Source organism: Rhipicephalus sanguineus, chromosome 2 (assembly GCF_013339695.2).
Source record: "Rhipicephalus sanguineus isolate Rsan-2018 chromosome 2, BIME_Rsan_1.4, whole genome shotgun sequence".
Classification (NCBI taxonomy): Eukaryota; Metazoa; Arthropoda; class Arachnida; order Ixodida; family Ixodidae; genus Rhipicephalus; species Rhipicephalus sanguineus.
This window is the reverse complement of record NC_051177.1, coordinates 86,948,823-86,965,915: the sequence shown is the minus strand read 5'-3', so window position 1 is coordinate 86,965,915 and position 17,093 is coordinate 86,948,823. Positions and strand designations below refer to the sequence as shown.

Genomic DNA, 17,093 nt, shown 5'->3' with positions numbered 1-17,093 from the left:
ATCAAAGATTCTGCGGCTCATTGACCGACGCGCTGGGACAAATAGCGCGAAAGACGCGTCGACTAAGCGCGAGCAAAATTTGCGCAGTATGCAGGAAATACTTCATTGTGATGTTAGTGTGCACTTCGAGTCAAAGAGCATATTGTACGCGAAACCGGCGCATCGTCGTAGTCGAATAATACAATTGAATCAAAGCGAAAGCAATTCGTCACACATTGAAACATTTAGTTAATACGTGTCGCCTGCCCATAATGTGATTACTACAAACTGCCGCTCTGTTGTCAAAGCTGTTCGTTAGTTAATTACAACCGGAAAAGGCAATTCTGCAAATTGGCGGGAAGCTTGGTACTAGTGGCGACATCACGCAATCGGTCTTACAACTAACCAAAACGAGTTTGCCATCTTTTATCAAAGATGGCGCTAGCTTACATTTCTGCATCAGCATAAAGAAAAATTAATCCCTCAGATACAGTGCCTCAGATAGAAAAAAATAAAAAAAATATCATCACTGGTCGTAATAATGGGGAGTCATATAACAGCGCGTATCGTATTTTGCGACATCTTTTTTAAAATGCATTAGTGTTTAAATGGTGCATATCGCCGATATTTATCTCTCGTGTCGTTTTCGGGTAGCGCGTCCCGCTCAAATTGCTCACTTGCGCGCGAACGGTTCCGTTGTGCACAGAACCTGCGATAAGCGCTACTACAATGCATGCTTGTAATAATGAGGCAATCAGAAGATAGTACGTTTGGATCAGGCATTTCTTACTCCATGGACTGCGTTTCTGGCAACAAAGTTACAACCAACTACAGGAGTTGTTGCCATTAAAACGTGGTGGTACCTATGTTACGCCTACGTTTGTACATACGTACGTACATTGCATCTTTAAGTGACGCACATCAGATTCACGTTCCCTTCTCATTATATTCCTGTTACCCGCACTACCCGCACGCACATCCCGCACATGTCCCGCACATCACCCTGCGACGACCGCGCCACCATGCGTGCGGGATGTAAAAAGCGTAAACGTTGGAGCAATGCTCTATCGAAAGCATAATATATCGCATTCTGACACATTCTATCAATTCCTACCTTCGAAGGCTGAAATATAAATTATAATATAGTTAACACAGTCGTACAGGCCCAGTTATTTATTAATCCGGTTAATCCGGAGCGTTGTCCGGAAAGATTGTACGTCTATGTGGTGGCGCCCCCAATAGCGGGCCGCTTCGGTTGACCGACATCTTGAAGTCGTCACAAGTGACATTTTTTTATCTGCTGCCGCAAGCTCGCTGCATTCAGCTTAGAACAGTTTCGTAGGTCGGAACTGAACCATGGCCGACTTCGATCAGTTCGAAGCGAATTTCGACAATCCGCCAGTGACGGAAGAAGATCCGGCAGCCGAATTCCTGGCGAGGGAACAAAACGTGCTTGCAGGTCTGGAGGATGACAACTTCGACGGTGCCCCCGTGCCGCTGCAGGAACCTCTAGTCGGTACGGTTTTTCCGTCCTTAATTTTACGCTTCTGATGCTTCGCAATATGTTATCTCTTGCGCTTAAGGACCCTAGGCTGGCGGATACGCGTCCGTACTTTCGCTAGACTCCAGCAAATCGGCTTAATCATAGCTGTGTCACCATTGGGGCGTTGCATGCGGTTTTGCAAGGGGGCAGTTCACATCGCCAGCCAGAAAGCGCCTCCTATTTCCGCGGTGTATTCTTGCGTGCGATGTTTGCTGAATATTTTCCCCAAGCTAAGGTGTCCTAATGGTACTGGAATGACGTTTTGTAGTAGCTTAAAATTGCAGCACGAGCCTCTACCGAAAGCACTGCGTGACTGCATCAGGCATTCGCCTACGCCCACTCAGTATCAAAATGATTTGGGGTAGTACTTCAGACCGCATAACGCCTGGGATGGCAACGAAGTAGCCGTTATTTGCGTATTTTTTATAAATTCACACATGTTTTGTGTATATATCTCCAGATGGCCCCGCCGATGATGTTGCAGCCGAAGTTCAGGTGAGTTTGATCGCTTTCCACATAATTGTTATGAATCAAGTCTAAAAACACCTGAAGTGTATCAGTCGCGTGGCGCTAGGACGTGGGCCTCAATTCCGAACCGACGCGACGGATAGAGATTGCGCGTCGTTCCTTACCGTTGGACAGCTCGATACGTACTGCGCGTTGGAGCATGCATTGCGATTAAACGGACCTTTGGTGTTCATTAAATTCATTCAAGCCACCCTTTTATTTTCGAACCTTCCCGACTTTGCCGACTGTTACAGCGTCCGCTTCGTTACCCAATACCTCATACACGGGACAGCACGAATTGGCATGTAATCCAAGCAACCCTTACAAATGTGTTGGTTGCCAGGTCGTTTCACTTCTGAATTGAGCAGTGAAGCAACAAACTTGGCCAAAATCTCCTCAGTGCACTAAATCTACAGCAGCAAAGCTCGCAATTCCTTTAACAGAGCAAGGCCTTCTGGCATGTCTGCACGTTTGGTTTCTCGCCGAGGAAAGTGGCCCATCTGAATAGAAGTTATTTTATGCATCAATTTATTTCAGATGAATGGGCCTTCTCAGCCACCAACAGTTGTCCCGGATACATCGCCACGACCAACCCCCGTCCGAGAAGAGCCTGAGAAGATAAAGAAATGGCGTGAAGAGCAAGCCAAGAGGCTGGAACAAAAAGGTTCGTGTTTTATTTATCTACAATGGCACTCCATGATGTCGGTTATCATGGCCGGCAGGAAGGGGCCCTAGGCCCTCCGAAATTGGTGCTTCCTCAAAATAGGTGCTTTCCTAAATAGTCAAGGCCTCCAGCACCCCTCCCCCCCCCCCCCTTCCCCACCCGAAGAGCATTCCTAGCTATAGGCCTGGCTGAGAGGCTATGGCCTATTAGAGGGAAATCTGACACTGCGGTTCTCTAGGTAACATGTGTTTGTTAGAACATAAGTTTGTCTGTTCTTCATTTCTGTTTCTTCAGCCGGTACAAGATGATCACATCATACGATCAGCAAAGAAAGAAAGCAGGACAACATAGTTGCTGCAGCACTTAATTATATCATCCAGGCTTAATAATTGTGTTGGTTAATCTTGTCAAATGTTGGCTAATGTCAACATGTACAGCAGTGCTTCTGTACGTTTATTAATGAAATTCCAAAGAATGCTTACTGCCTGTCTCACAGCTCCCAAGTAGGGAGTTTCTGTTTCAGTTTTTGAGGCTGTGAAGTCAAGCCAGAAGGACTGTTTAGGCATAACAATGTGCTATCTGTTCCCATGTTGGCACAGCTGTTGCAACTCCCATAGATACTAGTGCCACAGTTTCCCTTTGGTGATTTTCATTGTATGCTTAATGGTTACAGCTCTCCTCTGCTGAGCATGAGGTCACTTGTTAAATTCTACTCTGCAGCACCCACATTTCAATTGGGGTCAGCGGCAAAATGCTTGTAGAGAATGTCATGTCAAAACCAATCTGGGGCCCTCTGCTACAGCTTTCCTATTAGCCCAGCTTTCAAGGCATTTACACTTTAGGTGCCCGAAGTTTACTTGAAGTGCAACAAATTCAGCTTCTGTATAAGTGACACATTAGGGAGTTTTCGAATAGGGGCCCCAAACCCTGTGCATGTGCTCGCGTTGGGTGAAGCAGGAGCCAAGAGTTTTCGAATAGGGTATGCCGCGCTTTCGGAACTCCCCCTATTCTAGGTCACTCTAGTCTTCGCCAAGAGCTGTCGCTTCAGTGGGTGCAGTCATGTTTGCTTGACGCAAAGTTTTTGGGGCAGGCCTTGGGGCTCGCACTAAATTCGAGAAATAGCGTCCCCAACGCAAAACCCAAATGCTGTTTGGGCCTCGCGCATGCGCAGTGGCCTCGATGCTATTTCTTTGGGGCCCCAAAACGATTGGACCCCCTGTTCGAAAACTCCCTACTAGGTAACACATTATGGTTATGTTCTGATTACCATTTACGGTTCAGAAGACTTTTACATTAACGGGGTCATGAACCAGCCGTTGGGCTTTGTGAGAACACATATCCTACAGATACTAGACACTACTATGAACATCTCAGCCAAATGTTGCAGTCGTGCGCGGCAAAGGGATTTTAAAAGTGGAGCGCGAAGTTGTCATTTTTTCAGGTGCCTTCTTTACATGCAGAGGCCCGTCCTCACTTGCTTTGGAGCTGCCAGCACCTGCTGTTTGACGTCGAACAGCGGGTAGCATGCTATTGACCAATGGCCAACATAAATCAAGTGCGGTGTTTGGATCAGATGCGCTTCTTGCCACGGGGTGCCGCCACATGCCAGTGCAGTGCTCCATATTTTGCTAACATTACACAGTGAGCCACACTCGCGCACAAAAATGACAACGGAAGAGAGCGATTGCATTTCATCACGCGCACTCAAGGTTGTGACGCGCACTGGTGTGACTACCCTTTTCCTTGTGCCATTTCTCCCTGCTTAGCTTCCAGTGAGGTCGTCAGGATGAGAGAAGAAAGTGTTCAAAGTACGCGACAAACCCCTGTAACTCTGCTAGTTCCTGACAGATTCACGACATTATCACGGCAATGGATTTGTGTGGCAGTAAACTCGGATGCTGAAGCCATTTGATGATTACTTGGAAAAGTGGTTCATGACCCCTTCAAGATATTTCTTAGTCGTCATAAAACGGCTATAAATCAGAGTTGATAAGAAGTGCTTGAATTTGTACGTCACTTGAGGCTCTATAATTTCTGCACCGCTTGAAAGGCAGACTTTTTGCATATCTGCGATGTCTGTAAACGGGAGAAGTGAGCAAAATTGGGCAGTTGATTACCTCTGTTGTGCAGTCTGTTGGATAGACAAATAATGTAATTTGGCCAGCTGGAACAGTTTAATCGAGATAGTGAGCTCTGTGCAACAGCAACCAAGGGGGAACGCTTATATGCACAGAAAACATAACTCGAAAGAAAAAAGAATGACGCTCTGATCAGGATCTTGTATGAGAGAGGGACAGATGGACATTTTTTTTGCTGAGTTGGCATAGAAATGCTTTCACATTTAATAATAATAATGATAATAGTAATAATAAGAATAACGGTGTGTATGCTATAAAAGACTTTCAGCGCTTGAATAGAACAGACATTGAGAACATCATACTTAAGCCCTTTGCGTGGGCGAGACAAGAATGACGCACATATGCTCACATACGTAGCTCTCAGTGCACTCGCTAAAGTTTTACTTTTCCATTCACTTCAGATGCTGAAGAAGAGGAGAAGAAAGCTGAACTTCGAGCAACAGCAAAGAAAGAACTTGAGGAGTGGTATGCACGATATCATGAACAAATTGAAAAGGCCAAGTTGGCCAACAGGTAATATCTGCAAACTTTTCCTTAGTGTTTCCATGCACCGCAGTACATTCTCCTTGACTTTAATTATATTGTGAATCCTAATGCTAATCTGTCGATTATTTTGATTGAACATGTGCATAGCTATGAAGTGATGGTTACGTAGATGTGAGCTTTGGTATTTTTATTTGTATTTTTGCAAGAACAAAGCAATTTCTTGTGTTTAAACTGAATAACAGCTGAATAAGTAATGCTGCTGCATCCACAATATTGATAGACAAGTTGTCTTAGGGCAGCAAACCAGCTTCGACAAGGGCAAGCCCCCAGTGTCAGAATATTAGCTCCACCCGCATTCCTTGTTCTACCCCTCTTATTTAGGCCAGGCCTTCATCTTGTGGATTTTGTATTGTTCAGGTTTGTAGTGGACCTTTGTTTAAACATTGTCATTACCATATTATGCTGAATAGGTTGAAACAGGTAGGCATTTTATGGCCTCTCCTCCACTGTGTTTTCCTATCATGTTGTCTGGCTTTGACTGAAAAAAAAAATGAATGAAGTTAAAGTAGGTTTCTGATAATTTGGCATTATACCTGTTTCGTTCACCGCCAGTGAGAGGTAACTACTAGAGTGAGTGTTATTATTTTGTGTGCAAACTTCAGTTTGATGCAAAATAATTGCATGAAAGACCATAAGCATCAGCGCAGCACTGTTCATGATGTTAAGGTGTCTGTGTTTAAGAAAAAATGTTCCAGGCAGGCTCAGTGTGATCATGCCTGTAAAGCCTTCCATCTTACTTGAATAATGTTCTTTCTAAGCATCTTAATCTGCGGCACAAGCTTGTTTGTTAGTGAATAATGGCAGTGAGCTTTACTAGCTGTCATTGTGGCTAGTGCGGAGTCTCTGAACTTGTACGAGGTGTGTGGATGTATCTGTAATGTTCAGCTGCTCATGTCTCCGTAGGCAGTATAGGGTATGCATTCAAAGAATGAGGGGGAAGTTGTAGAAAGCTTAGGCAGACAAAGAGGCCATGATGGCACATGAGGCAGCAAGTGCCCATCTGAGCCACACACACTAGTTCGTGCCGCTTTTGGGTCATCTCTTTCTGTATCCGGCCTCTATTAGCCTGTGGATTCCTTAATTGTTTGTGTTATGTCCTTGTCTGTGAGTGTCATTGTCGGACATTCATATGCCTCTTCCTTTTTTCCCACTTGCTGTTCAGAGAAGTGTCCAAGTAAGTCGTCAACTGCTATTGCGTGGCTCTCTCTCATTGCGCACCATTACACTGTGTGTTGTGTGCTGTGGCTTTTCCTTCCCTGCACCCTTTCTTAAAGCCAAGCCTTCTTTGCGAAGCCTCCTAGACTTTCCTGACTATGCTGCTGCTGTCTTGCCGAAGGGGTTATAGTTTTAAAGGGGCCCTGCAACACTTTTCGAGCATGCTCAAAAAGCGCTGCCGATCGGTAGTCGAGGCTCCTGAGAACGCGCGAGCCAAATATTATAGCGATGCGTACGGCCTGGAATTTACAATAAATTCTCAAAGTCAGCTGAAAATTGCTCCCTCTTCTCTCGGCAAATGATGTATCAGTCCGCAAAATATGACGCGATTGTCGGCAGTTCCACCATTGGCTGATGTTATAATCACGATAACACCCTCATTATTACTTTCGTTGTTAATTTTGAGTTCAATAAGTAGATAATATGTATGTTTATATTCTGTTATCGCGTTAAAAACACCGAACAAACATTAATATTAGCACTTCCGGTCTCACCGACAGCTCGTCTGCTCGTAGTTGCGTGGTTCAGTTTTCTTCGCCATGCGCAGTGCCGAAAACGTGAATATTTCTGTGCTTTTGACCATCGCCGGTTGCCGTTGAGAGTGGCAGCCGTTCGAGTGTTGCCTCGTCAGCTGGGAACTGCATCGTCGGCACGTTCTCACGACCGACCGAGGCAGCCGTGCAGCATGTCTCCGATAACAGTGCTGGCGTCCGGTAATGACGGCGCTTCGGGGTCGTCTGCCAGTGCCGTCTTACGAGGCAATGTATCGGAGTATGGGCCGAAACCGATCTCAGCTGTCATTCGTTCCAAACGTGCGCGCAGGTTTGCTTCCATGGTTGGCAAAGCGATGAAAACACTACGGCGTTCGAGGTGCACACCCAACATTACCAAACCGACGCGCAGTTTTCAAGCACGCGCGATACACAGTGCGATCGGCTCCGCCGTTCGCTGTCTGTTCAGTATGTCATCGATATACTGGCGTATCCTCCCCGTAGTCTCAGGTTCCCGAGAAACCGCGACACAGCAACCAAGCAGACTCGCATTTTCACGGTAGCTGCAGACAGCCGGGGGATGGGTCCGCGCCGGCCCGATGCCCCACGATCCTTTCTTCTAGTCTTTAGTTCTTTGTTGTCAGCCCGCACTCGCTGTGCGCCCGCATTCGAAGAGCAAACAGCATCGAAGTACCGCCACTGGGAGAAGGGTGCACGCAGCTTTGCCGTGTTGAATACGATTCAAGCGCGAGCAGTGCGACGAGGCGGTGTATCGGAGTGTGGGTCGAAACCCATCTCAGCTGTCATTCGTTCCAAACGCGCACGCAAGTTTGCATCCATGGTTGGCAGAGCGATGAAAACACTACGGCAGTTCGAGGTGCACACCCAACATTACCAAACCGACTCACAGTTTTCAAGCACGCGCGATACACTGTGCGATGGTCTCCGCCGCTCGACGACGACTGGGCGAGCCGACCGGAAGTGGCGCCACAGACCACGTGGTTGCGCCGAGAGGCCAGAGAGAAAAAAATGCCGCCGGCGCTGATGTCGCCTCCTCGCACCTCCGCCCTCCCTCCCTCCCTTCACGCCGCGCGCAGCTTTCCGCGAGCTCGCTACGTTGAGTTGAGGGAGAAAGCTGCGGAACGTGATCTCTATACTTTGGTAACACCACTTAGACTTGACGGATTCTAAAAATTTTTGCGGCATATGACTCGTGAAGAGTCATACGTCAATAATGAGACTATTCCAATATAACTAAGAAAGGTGTTGCAGGGCCCCTTTAAGAATGTTGAATTCTGCCCGATGGTGGGCTCGAATCACAGTCCACCATATCACAGCCACCTTACCATTATGCTGCAATCATGCGTGCTCTTCTGCTGTGCCAGTGCCTTTGAGCTACTTCAGGGGGCCCTGCAGTACTTTTCGAACATGTTCAAAAAATGCTGCCGATTGGTAGTCAAGGCTCCTGCAGACATGCGAGCCAAACATTATAGCGCAGCACGCAGCATAGAATTTGCAATTAAATTTCAAAGTTGGCTAGAAATTGCTCGCTGTTCTCAGCAAATGATGCCATATACCCAGAATCGCGGCATCGTGTACCAAAAGGCACATGGACACGGCCATTGAATGCCATGACATGCCCGTGCCATGTTTTGTATACAGTGCTAGAACTACATCACACAATTACACCAGCATGTTTGTACCGAAAGTGAGCTTCGCATTCTAAGAAAATAAGTGCTGAAGTTCATGATGTGCACTGATGGAGAGATTTAGCTTCTTGCCCCTCATCATCCCCTCCTCCACTGTTTGGTGTTCAGCGTGCTTGCTGGGACGAAAAGAGAGAAAGCGCTTAGCGCATGACAAATCCTTGTAACCCCCTCATACGTGACGGGTTCCAAAAGATATTGCGGCAGTTGATTCGCGAGGCAATAAGCTTAGACAGTGAGGTCATTCGATGGTTACTTGGAAAAGTGTTGTAGGGCCCCTTTAAGACAATTGCCACTTGTGTCACATTGTTAGCGCGGGCATGTGAGCGCACAAGCGCATACACTAGTTTCCTATGGGCCAAGAATAGAGGAGGAAATGGGTAATAAGCCAGCTTTACTGCTGTGCTTGTCATCATTCTCATGACAGCATTGGAAAGCCACCACCGTTTCCAAATTACGTGTTACAGGACGTGTTCTTCACTGGAATTCGCTACGTATCTCTCTTCCTTCTTTCAAGAGAGTGAACATGTACTTTAGCGCTTTTCGCGGCTGCTGATTCTTTTTGTTGTAAGGAACATTTATATGGAACAACTGTTTTGACTTCTCGGTTGTTCACTTGAAACAAATTGGTAATCTTTTGGGACCATACGTACCGCGGTATAGCTAAGTGACTAAAGACATTATTATAAGTGTGAGGTCATGGGCTCGGTCTTAGCGGCTGCGGCCACATTGTGATAGCGACAGAATGCAAGAATTCTTGTTTTACGCATTGGGTGTGCATTAATAAAAGGCCAGGTGGTCAAAATGAGCTCGTTGTGGTCGTTTGTTGAGGCCTCCTCGACAAGTGAAAAATCGGTTCCGGTCAAATGTAGGAAAGAGCCCAGCGCATATGTGCTTATTTTTGTTTGGGTTTATTGTGCCACTTTTTGGAAATTATTTCAGCTATTCATACTTGCACCACACATTGTCACTGAACATGGGTAAGAGCAGTGACAGAAAAAACTTGAGCAATACAGTTAAAACTCTAATGAAACCCAATATTACCCAGCTGTCCCCAACCTAACGAAGAAATTTACATTCCCCGGCAGGCACCCATAAGGTTCAGGGTTGTCGTCAACCTTAACTTGGCCACCAAAGCTGACTTAACGAAGTCTGTCTTGAAATAAATGAGTAAAGAGTGGTGATATCCTTCTCACGTTGAAACAATCAGGCACCCTAGCCACAGTCCTATATTTTGATAAAGCTGCACGCTGCGTCCATGCACAGAACAGCTGACTCAGTAGTCTCTATATCAAATGGTGCTAGGGATGGCAGTGGTTGCTTTCATTATTTCATGGTTTATGCGACAGATGGCACTGATAGTCCGTTCGAGACTTTCTCGCTAGGCCTGCTCGCACAATCGCTACATTTGTTCGCCATCTCTTTGCATGTTGGTAACCTGTCGTAGCCTGCCTGGCCACCCTTAGGCTACCCCTGTGGTTTTTTTTCACACGATCAGGCTTGGGTTGGCAGCAAGAACAGTGCCGTGGTGGCTTTTGGCTGTCGCTACGTTACGATTTTAGATATCCAACCACCGAGAAATCCCTTTCTTGATTTTGCAAACTTCCTGGTTTAACAAAATTCAAGTGTGGTCATCCCTTTGCAAAATTTTCAGCTGTAAATATTTGGACCCCCTGCCAGTGATGAAATTAAATTACAGCTATCATGCAGAGCAGCGGCGTGTGCTTTGCATCACGTTTAGTATGTGGAAAATTGGCAGACTGGCTCATACAGAAGGGCACGCTTTTTCTAAACAATACAAGTTAAAAGGAGGTCTGCTCACTTCTTTGCCACACAAGGTCGGACAGTGATCTCGTTTGTGGAGAAAGCGATTCATGACAAGTCATTGAATTATATTGAGGGAGTTAATGGTAGTGCCATTCCTAACATGTTCTTGTCTATGTGTTTGCGTGACTTGACCCTTTGCCGAACAAACAGGGGAGGGGGCTGCTGCCTTTTCTGTCTCGTCACCCTCACCTTGCTGCTGCAAATGTTTCACCTAATGCGATCATGCATTTGAGTGACATTTCTAGTTGTTTCTCTCTTCTGTTTAGTATGAGTGTATCAGTAGGGACCTTCAGATTTAGTGTAACTGTAATATAACCCTTTCTGCATTCTTTTTGTTAACATGTTTGGGCTCTTTCATACTCCCAGTGTTTAGCACATGCTAAGTTTTGTGTTACACTACAATGCTAAATATAAAAGTTCCTAAGCCTCCACACTTGTGTGCTAAGTCACTGGATATTGCAGGGCACACACAATCAAAGAACAGCAAAATATTACCTGTTGTTATGCTAATAATGTGAATGATAGACATAACTACAGTGACTTTCATTATTACCTTTAGGCGCGGAAGCGTGCAAGTATTCCGTGAGGCATTATGTCTTTGAGTTCTTGAACCGTAGTTATTGTGCGAAGTCTTAAAACCGCTGTACGCCGTTAAAGAGCTTTTTGCACAAATGCTTGTCTTGAAAACAACATAAAATTGAATATATTGTATTGTCGGTGTCCCTTACGACCATGCTTCATAACCTTTCAGGAACGCTGAAAAAGAGTGGGTACACGAGCGTGACTCGCCGGCACCCAAGGGCCAGGAGTGGGAAGCCATTGCCAAGCTGTGCGACTTTAATCCCAAGGCTGCACGCAATAGCAAGGACGTGTCACGCATGCGCTCCATCATCTTGCAACTGAAGCAGTCTCCACCGCAGACAAACAAGACACCTTGAGGTGTGCTTCAAGTCATCAGCCTGATCCCCTTCAGTTGTAAAGGTGGGTAGTGCTTCGTAGAACATGGGGAATATTTTGCAACATTGCGCTAAGTGGACTTTTCACTTGAGCATGTGTTGATTGGATAGAACTCAAAAGCTGGTGGACATTGTCTGTTGTCTGTCAAGTCTCAAGCACTCTAGGAACAAAATACACTGTACACGCTAGTGCGAAGGTACAAAAGGGCATCCGTTGCACCTTCTTTACTATAACCCCCTTCAGTGGCGGTGTGTACAATTGTACACATCAACTTCAGAGGCACGTCGCGCACCGCGTGTAGCTTCAAATGGCTTGAAACACAGTGTGCACATTCGCGCAGGCTTCCTGAGTGGACAACTAGCGGTCATTTAACTTCATTGTGCTGCGAATTGCTTCGGAGTGTCACTTTGCTGGAAACATTACCATGTTCGACATTACCATGGTCGATTGTTCGACGGGCCGCGTTCCAAGGCCAACGTCAAGAGTATTTTTCTTTGCTGGAAACGAATACAACAAAAAACAAACTGTGCATGCATTTTGGGCCTAATATTAAATTCTTTTTATGCAAGAATTGAAGGTGACTGATTGCTGAATCATTAGATAGTTAATTACATACTAATTAGCATTAATTACTGAAACTCTCACAGAACAACACATCCGTTCATTTTCTTTCTTGGAATGTAATACTGAGTGCCTTGGAATCATGCCGTGCGAATTTGACGCATTTGCAGGCAGTGCATCATAATTCGTTCCTGAAGGGGATAAGCCAGCTAGGCGAATTAGTATAAAGGAAATGTAGCTTTCCAATTATAACACATTGCAAAATCTAGGGAGTTCGACTTGCCACACCAAGATGTTGAGAGAGTAATTTAATTTGCTCCTGCCGGAAGCCCAATCTACATTGCTCATGGGTTTGAAGACTCGTGAGCAGAGCTGCATTCAAGGAAGCAGGAAGGCCTCTGTGAAATCGTCGTGTGGAGTACCCTATTACCACGCCAAGCATCCACGCGTAACGTTGACACAAAGCCCAAGAGAATTTTCTTTTGTATAAGATTAACCACACCGCCAGGCGTTGCCAACTCAGGAACATTCACGTCATCTCTCACGCGAATAGTACCTATGTGCCATCCGCATCATGGCACGCGCCATCAAGATAAGCTCGATTCCTAGACAGGAGAACCATGAAGGGAAAGCAATTTCTGGAGGAAAAGTTGCTAACGTAGAAGCTTCGGCAAGTTGGTGCAACATGCTTATAGGATGCAACAACGAAAGAAATTCGGGAACAGAAGGAGGCAGAACTTCCAACTAAAGACGCAGTGAATAAACTTCACTTGTAACTCGGAGCTTAGTCTCTATTCTTCTTCTGTTCTCTCACTTTTTTGTGTAACTGTGTCCTACAGACAGTGTTAGGATATGCAAGACAATTAAGCATCCCCACACACCACCACTAGCTCAAGAGCTTTATATGCTCAGTTTATGCTGAAATACAGCCCACCTAGTGTGCTGTTACATAATACCTTTCCCCCTGTAGTAAGTGAAAAGTTGTTGGAGAGATCTAGAGGGCCGAGTTTTTACGGCATTGTGCTTGGTGTGATATGATTTCCATTACGGGAGTTATGGAGGTGTGCTCTGTTTCATCAAGAAAAACTTTAAAAATCTCTTTTCTGTGGCGTTGGAAGTTGGCGATGCGCACTAGCTTCATAAGATTTGAGGCGACTTTTGACATTCAAAAAGGGAATGGAACCAAACAAAGCATGAAGGCTACAATGCCAAAAAGGCAGTGAGTGTAGCGATAGAGTTGCTTGAACGTGCATGTGTGCACAGAGTTCAGCAGATGGCAGCTGTCTTCTCCCAGAATCTGAAACATAAAGCAAAATTTTTACTTGCTTCAGCCTGCTTAACTACAACAACTATTATACACTGTGATAACAGCATGAAGTGCATCTGATCCAAGAGCCACCCTTTATTTATGTTGACTATTGGCCAAGAGCAGCAGTCTGCTCTATTGCTGTATTGCAAAATAGAGCAACTTGGCAGCTTTGAAGAGAGTGAGGACGGGCTTCTTTATGAAGAGAAGGGGCTTGAGGATGTGGTAACGTCGCGCTCTGCTTGTAAGCTGTACGTTCCGTGCACGACCTTAAAGTTTGGCCGAGTTTTTCATAGCAGTGGTTGCTTTTCGCTGAGTGGGCTTTTTCACCAAGCCTGAGGCATGGTTCAGGACCTCTTTAATGGAATGGTTTCAAGTCTCAGCAGTACAGTTGAACCCTTATATATCGAACTCGCTAAAAAAGGGGAATATTTTTTATATAAAACTTTTAAAGGATTTACCGTATTTTTGGTGTGAATTTCGGTGCACAAGTAGGCTTCATGGCACTGCTTGGCGATAATGCAAGGAAGGTGGCTTATGGCAGTACACATTTCCTAAAAACTTTTTTTTTTGTACTTGTGGATGCGGGTTACATGCAGGTGTAGGTTGTAGGCGAGACAATACGGTATCTATGCAAACAGCAACCCTACATATTCATACGCAGCTGTGCGTGCTCGTCAAGTGCCGGAAGCCTTTAGTCTGCCTTGGCTCTAATGTTGGCGTTGTTTTTCAATGTCATACTCAGTGGGCTTCTTGGGATTCTCTACGTAGCGGTGACATCAGACTTCTTTTCTCCACGTTTGACTGGGTTGATTATCGCCAGATTTGCGGAGAACAGCCAGGTTCTTCCGTTTTACATTATCCATTGAATTAATAAAGGGAGCTGAGAAGCAAACGGTGACCTTGCACGACGGCCGCACCAAGGAAACGTAGGAGAAAGCACGCGATGCAAGCGATAGTTTCTACTCGCTGTGTGCGGCGGCACCCATCACACCGCTCTCTCCGAAGTGCATGTGGGAAAGTCCTCTTTCACGAGAAAGGGCCAACTTCTGAGGGAAAGCCAACTTCTTGGGGCGTATTGCACTGCCTGATGTTCAATATACCAAGTGTTCCAGCTACTTTTGTTCGATGTAGTCGTAAATTTTCCTACACATTGACGTTAAAGCATTATCGTGTTCGAAAGTAGTTAGATATCAAGGTTAATTCGAATTACCCGAGTTCAATATAGTTGGGTTTTACTGTAGTAGTGATTCCACTTGCTCTCTTCCTGCAGCATGATTTGCTGAATTGAGATCTTCAAAAAATTGTTCTAAGAAGACTGTGGCATCTATACAAATTAGTAATCACAGACGTGCAGCTTTGTTCGACCTCAGTTACATATAGCAATATCTGTCAACTTCACGACGTCCGAAGGTTTGGGAGGTCAGTATACAAAACGTTGGCCATGATTAATTCAGTCATTGTGGCCAGCTCTTTTCCATGGTGGCCACTGGGCGCAAGCATATTGCTGCTGCTTACACCAACAGTGGCTGCAATTTGTTGCTCACTCAAGACAAATGTCAGTGGAATAAACATTTTGCCTAAATGAAAGCTGCTGTATGCGGCAAGTTCAACGTCTCTCTGCCCACCACTGCACTGCATGCGACATTAGTTGTGCGTGTCATACTCTTTGCCATCTGGGTGTTGAATAGGAGCCTATCTTTCTTATTTCTGAGAATTGGTGCAACAAGGACTAACGTTCTTGACGCTGTACATTTTGCAATTTTTTGGCAGTTGCTTTTATAGCATACGTTTGCTATGGCTTCTGAGTGATGCAAGGTAGGCTGGACACCTTTGCAACCGCTCAGCATTCAGTGGGCTGGTAGCTGCGGGCAGAGGTGTGCCACTTGCATGGGCGTCGTGAAGACTCTTTCTTAGCTGGCAGATTGTTGTGTGGCATACGATTGCAGGAAGCTCGCTGCTAGTTGGTTCATTACCTAATAAGAAAAAAAAGTGCATTTTCGTGCATTCTGCAAGTGGCTGGCAATAGTTGTGTACAGCTTGCTGCCACTTACCTGCATTGCCGGAGCAGAGTGCGTTGTATGTGTTTGCGTAAAATTTTTAAAATTGTAAAATTTGCAAATTGTAAAAGTTTGCGTAAAATTTTCTGTTATTGCTGATGTCCTCTTATAGTCCAGTCTCTTAAAAATGGAATGGGATGTTTTAATAACATAGGTAGAACAAACTGAGAAGAATGGTTATATCTGGAGGTAACATGTATGGGGATCTGTTAAATCATAAGCATGGACTGTAACAGTATTACCTATATGCATTGGGTTTTGACAGAGTGTCTCGCAGCGTTGCCTAAAATTTCTGGTTCTTATCTGTTTCAGAAGTACTACATGAAATGCTAGACTATGGATGTGAACTGCTGGTTGAAGCATCTGATACTGCCTGCAATAGCTATACATGGAGACTTGTAGAGATGCTGTTTAGTGTCTTTCTTTTCTTTCTTTTGCATACTCTGAAGAACTTATAGCAACAAGCTGTGACTCAGTGTTTTTACCATTGCTTTATGTCACATAAGTTCTTTTTCTGGTGGTTTATTACTTTCTTACAGTAGAGTAGTATTTTTGTCTGTTATAATAAGTATTTGCTGGAAGTTCTTGTTGGCAAAGGAGAAAAAAAGAAAGCAGCGCAGGAATTGAGCGTAATTAAGTGTACTTTAGCACAATGGAGTCCAGTCTGTGGAACGTGTTGTATAGAAAGAGCTATTACTGATGAAGAAAATTTTTTTCCCTCTGTTCTACAGAGAGATGCAGCTCGTCTTTCAAAAAACTTTTGTATAGTTTATGAAGCACTTAATAGTTCTGAAGAAGTGAAGAAAGGGGCTGCTGGTTTGATTGTCTTGAGCAAGGCTCTCTGCAACTTATTTCTTTCAAGCACTTTTGCAGGAAAGCGGTCTTCTTTTTTGTTCTTGTTCATAGCCTTGTAAGAATCTGCTGGGGGGACTCAGCACTTTGAAGGCTCCTCAGAAGGGTCTAGTGCGTCCTTGCTTTGCACTGTGCATTTGATGTTAATGTGGAAGCAGCTGTGACCAGTGATCGCGAGTGATTGTACTATTTATGACTTGGTTCTTAAATAAACTGAGAACATTTCTTATTAAGAAGTGTTTTCATGTTCCATGGTGTGAAGGTTGCTTATGCTGTCACCTTTACTTTTCAGCATTGGACAGTACCTTATTTTTCTGCTAGTCATACCATCTTTCCACCTTTCCTTTCCCCTGTTTGATAGACCAATCTGGAAGGGTTTCTGATGGGCCCTGTCACTGGGCGAGGATTCCATCAAAAGAAGTACCATTCCAGCTGGCTCGTAGCCATGAATCTTTATTGGGTGGGTGGGGGGGGGGTGATGCTACGGGCATGCATTCCAGGAAGGCACATACGTCAGGCAAACTGAGACTTCAGTAGATTGCAGATCAGCTGTGCAGAATTCAGTGAGGTGGCGGAAGGGTTAAGCGAGGGAAATGGACAACCACCCGTTTGTAGCACGAAGTCACAAGGAAATCCATATTGATTTCTCAGATAGAAAGCTTAGTTGCCGAAAAATTCATCCTTGTCCAGGCACAAATTTTTCGGCAACTAAGAATGTTTTTCCCGCGAAATATGTATATA

The 17,093-nt window shown here is 45.1% G+C and overlaps 1 protein-coding gene across 2 annotated transcripts; it reads left to right on the top strand.

The window, feature by feature from the left end:
* Nucleotides 1–1,238: 1,238 nt before the first annotated feature.
* On the top strand, nucleotides 1,239–16,613 carry LOC119383303 (clathrin light chain). 2 transcript variants are annotated; one of them, XM_037651376.2, is made up of 7 exons: nucleotides 1,239–1,495; nucleotides 1,983–2,017; nucleotides 2,567–2,693; nucleotides 5,233–5,344; nucleotides 6,540–6,551; nucleotides 11,368–11,597; nucleotides 15,813–16,613. In XM_037651376.2, exons 1-6 carry the CDS (start codon nucleotides 1,336–1,338, stop codon nucleotides 11,552–11,554), a joined length of 633 nt encoding a protein of 210 aa, XP_037507304.1. In that variant the 5' UTR covers nucleotides 1,239–1,335; the 3' UTR covers nucleotides 11,555–11,597; nucleotides 15,813–16,613. The 2 variants fall into 2 exon arrangements, with proteins under 2 accessions (XP_037507304.1, XP_037507305.1); XM_037651377.2 differs by lacking the exon at nucleotides 6,540–6,551 and having other exon boundaries at nucleotides 1,240–1,495.
* The last annotated feature ends 480 nt before the right edge of the window (nucleotides 16,614–17,093 follow it).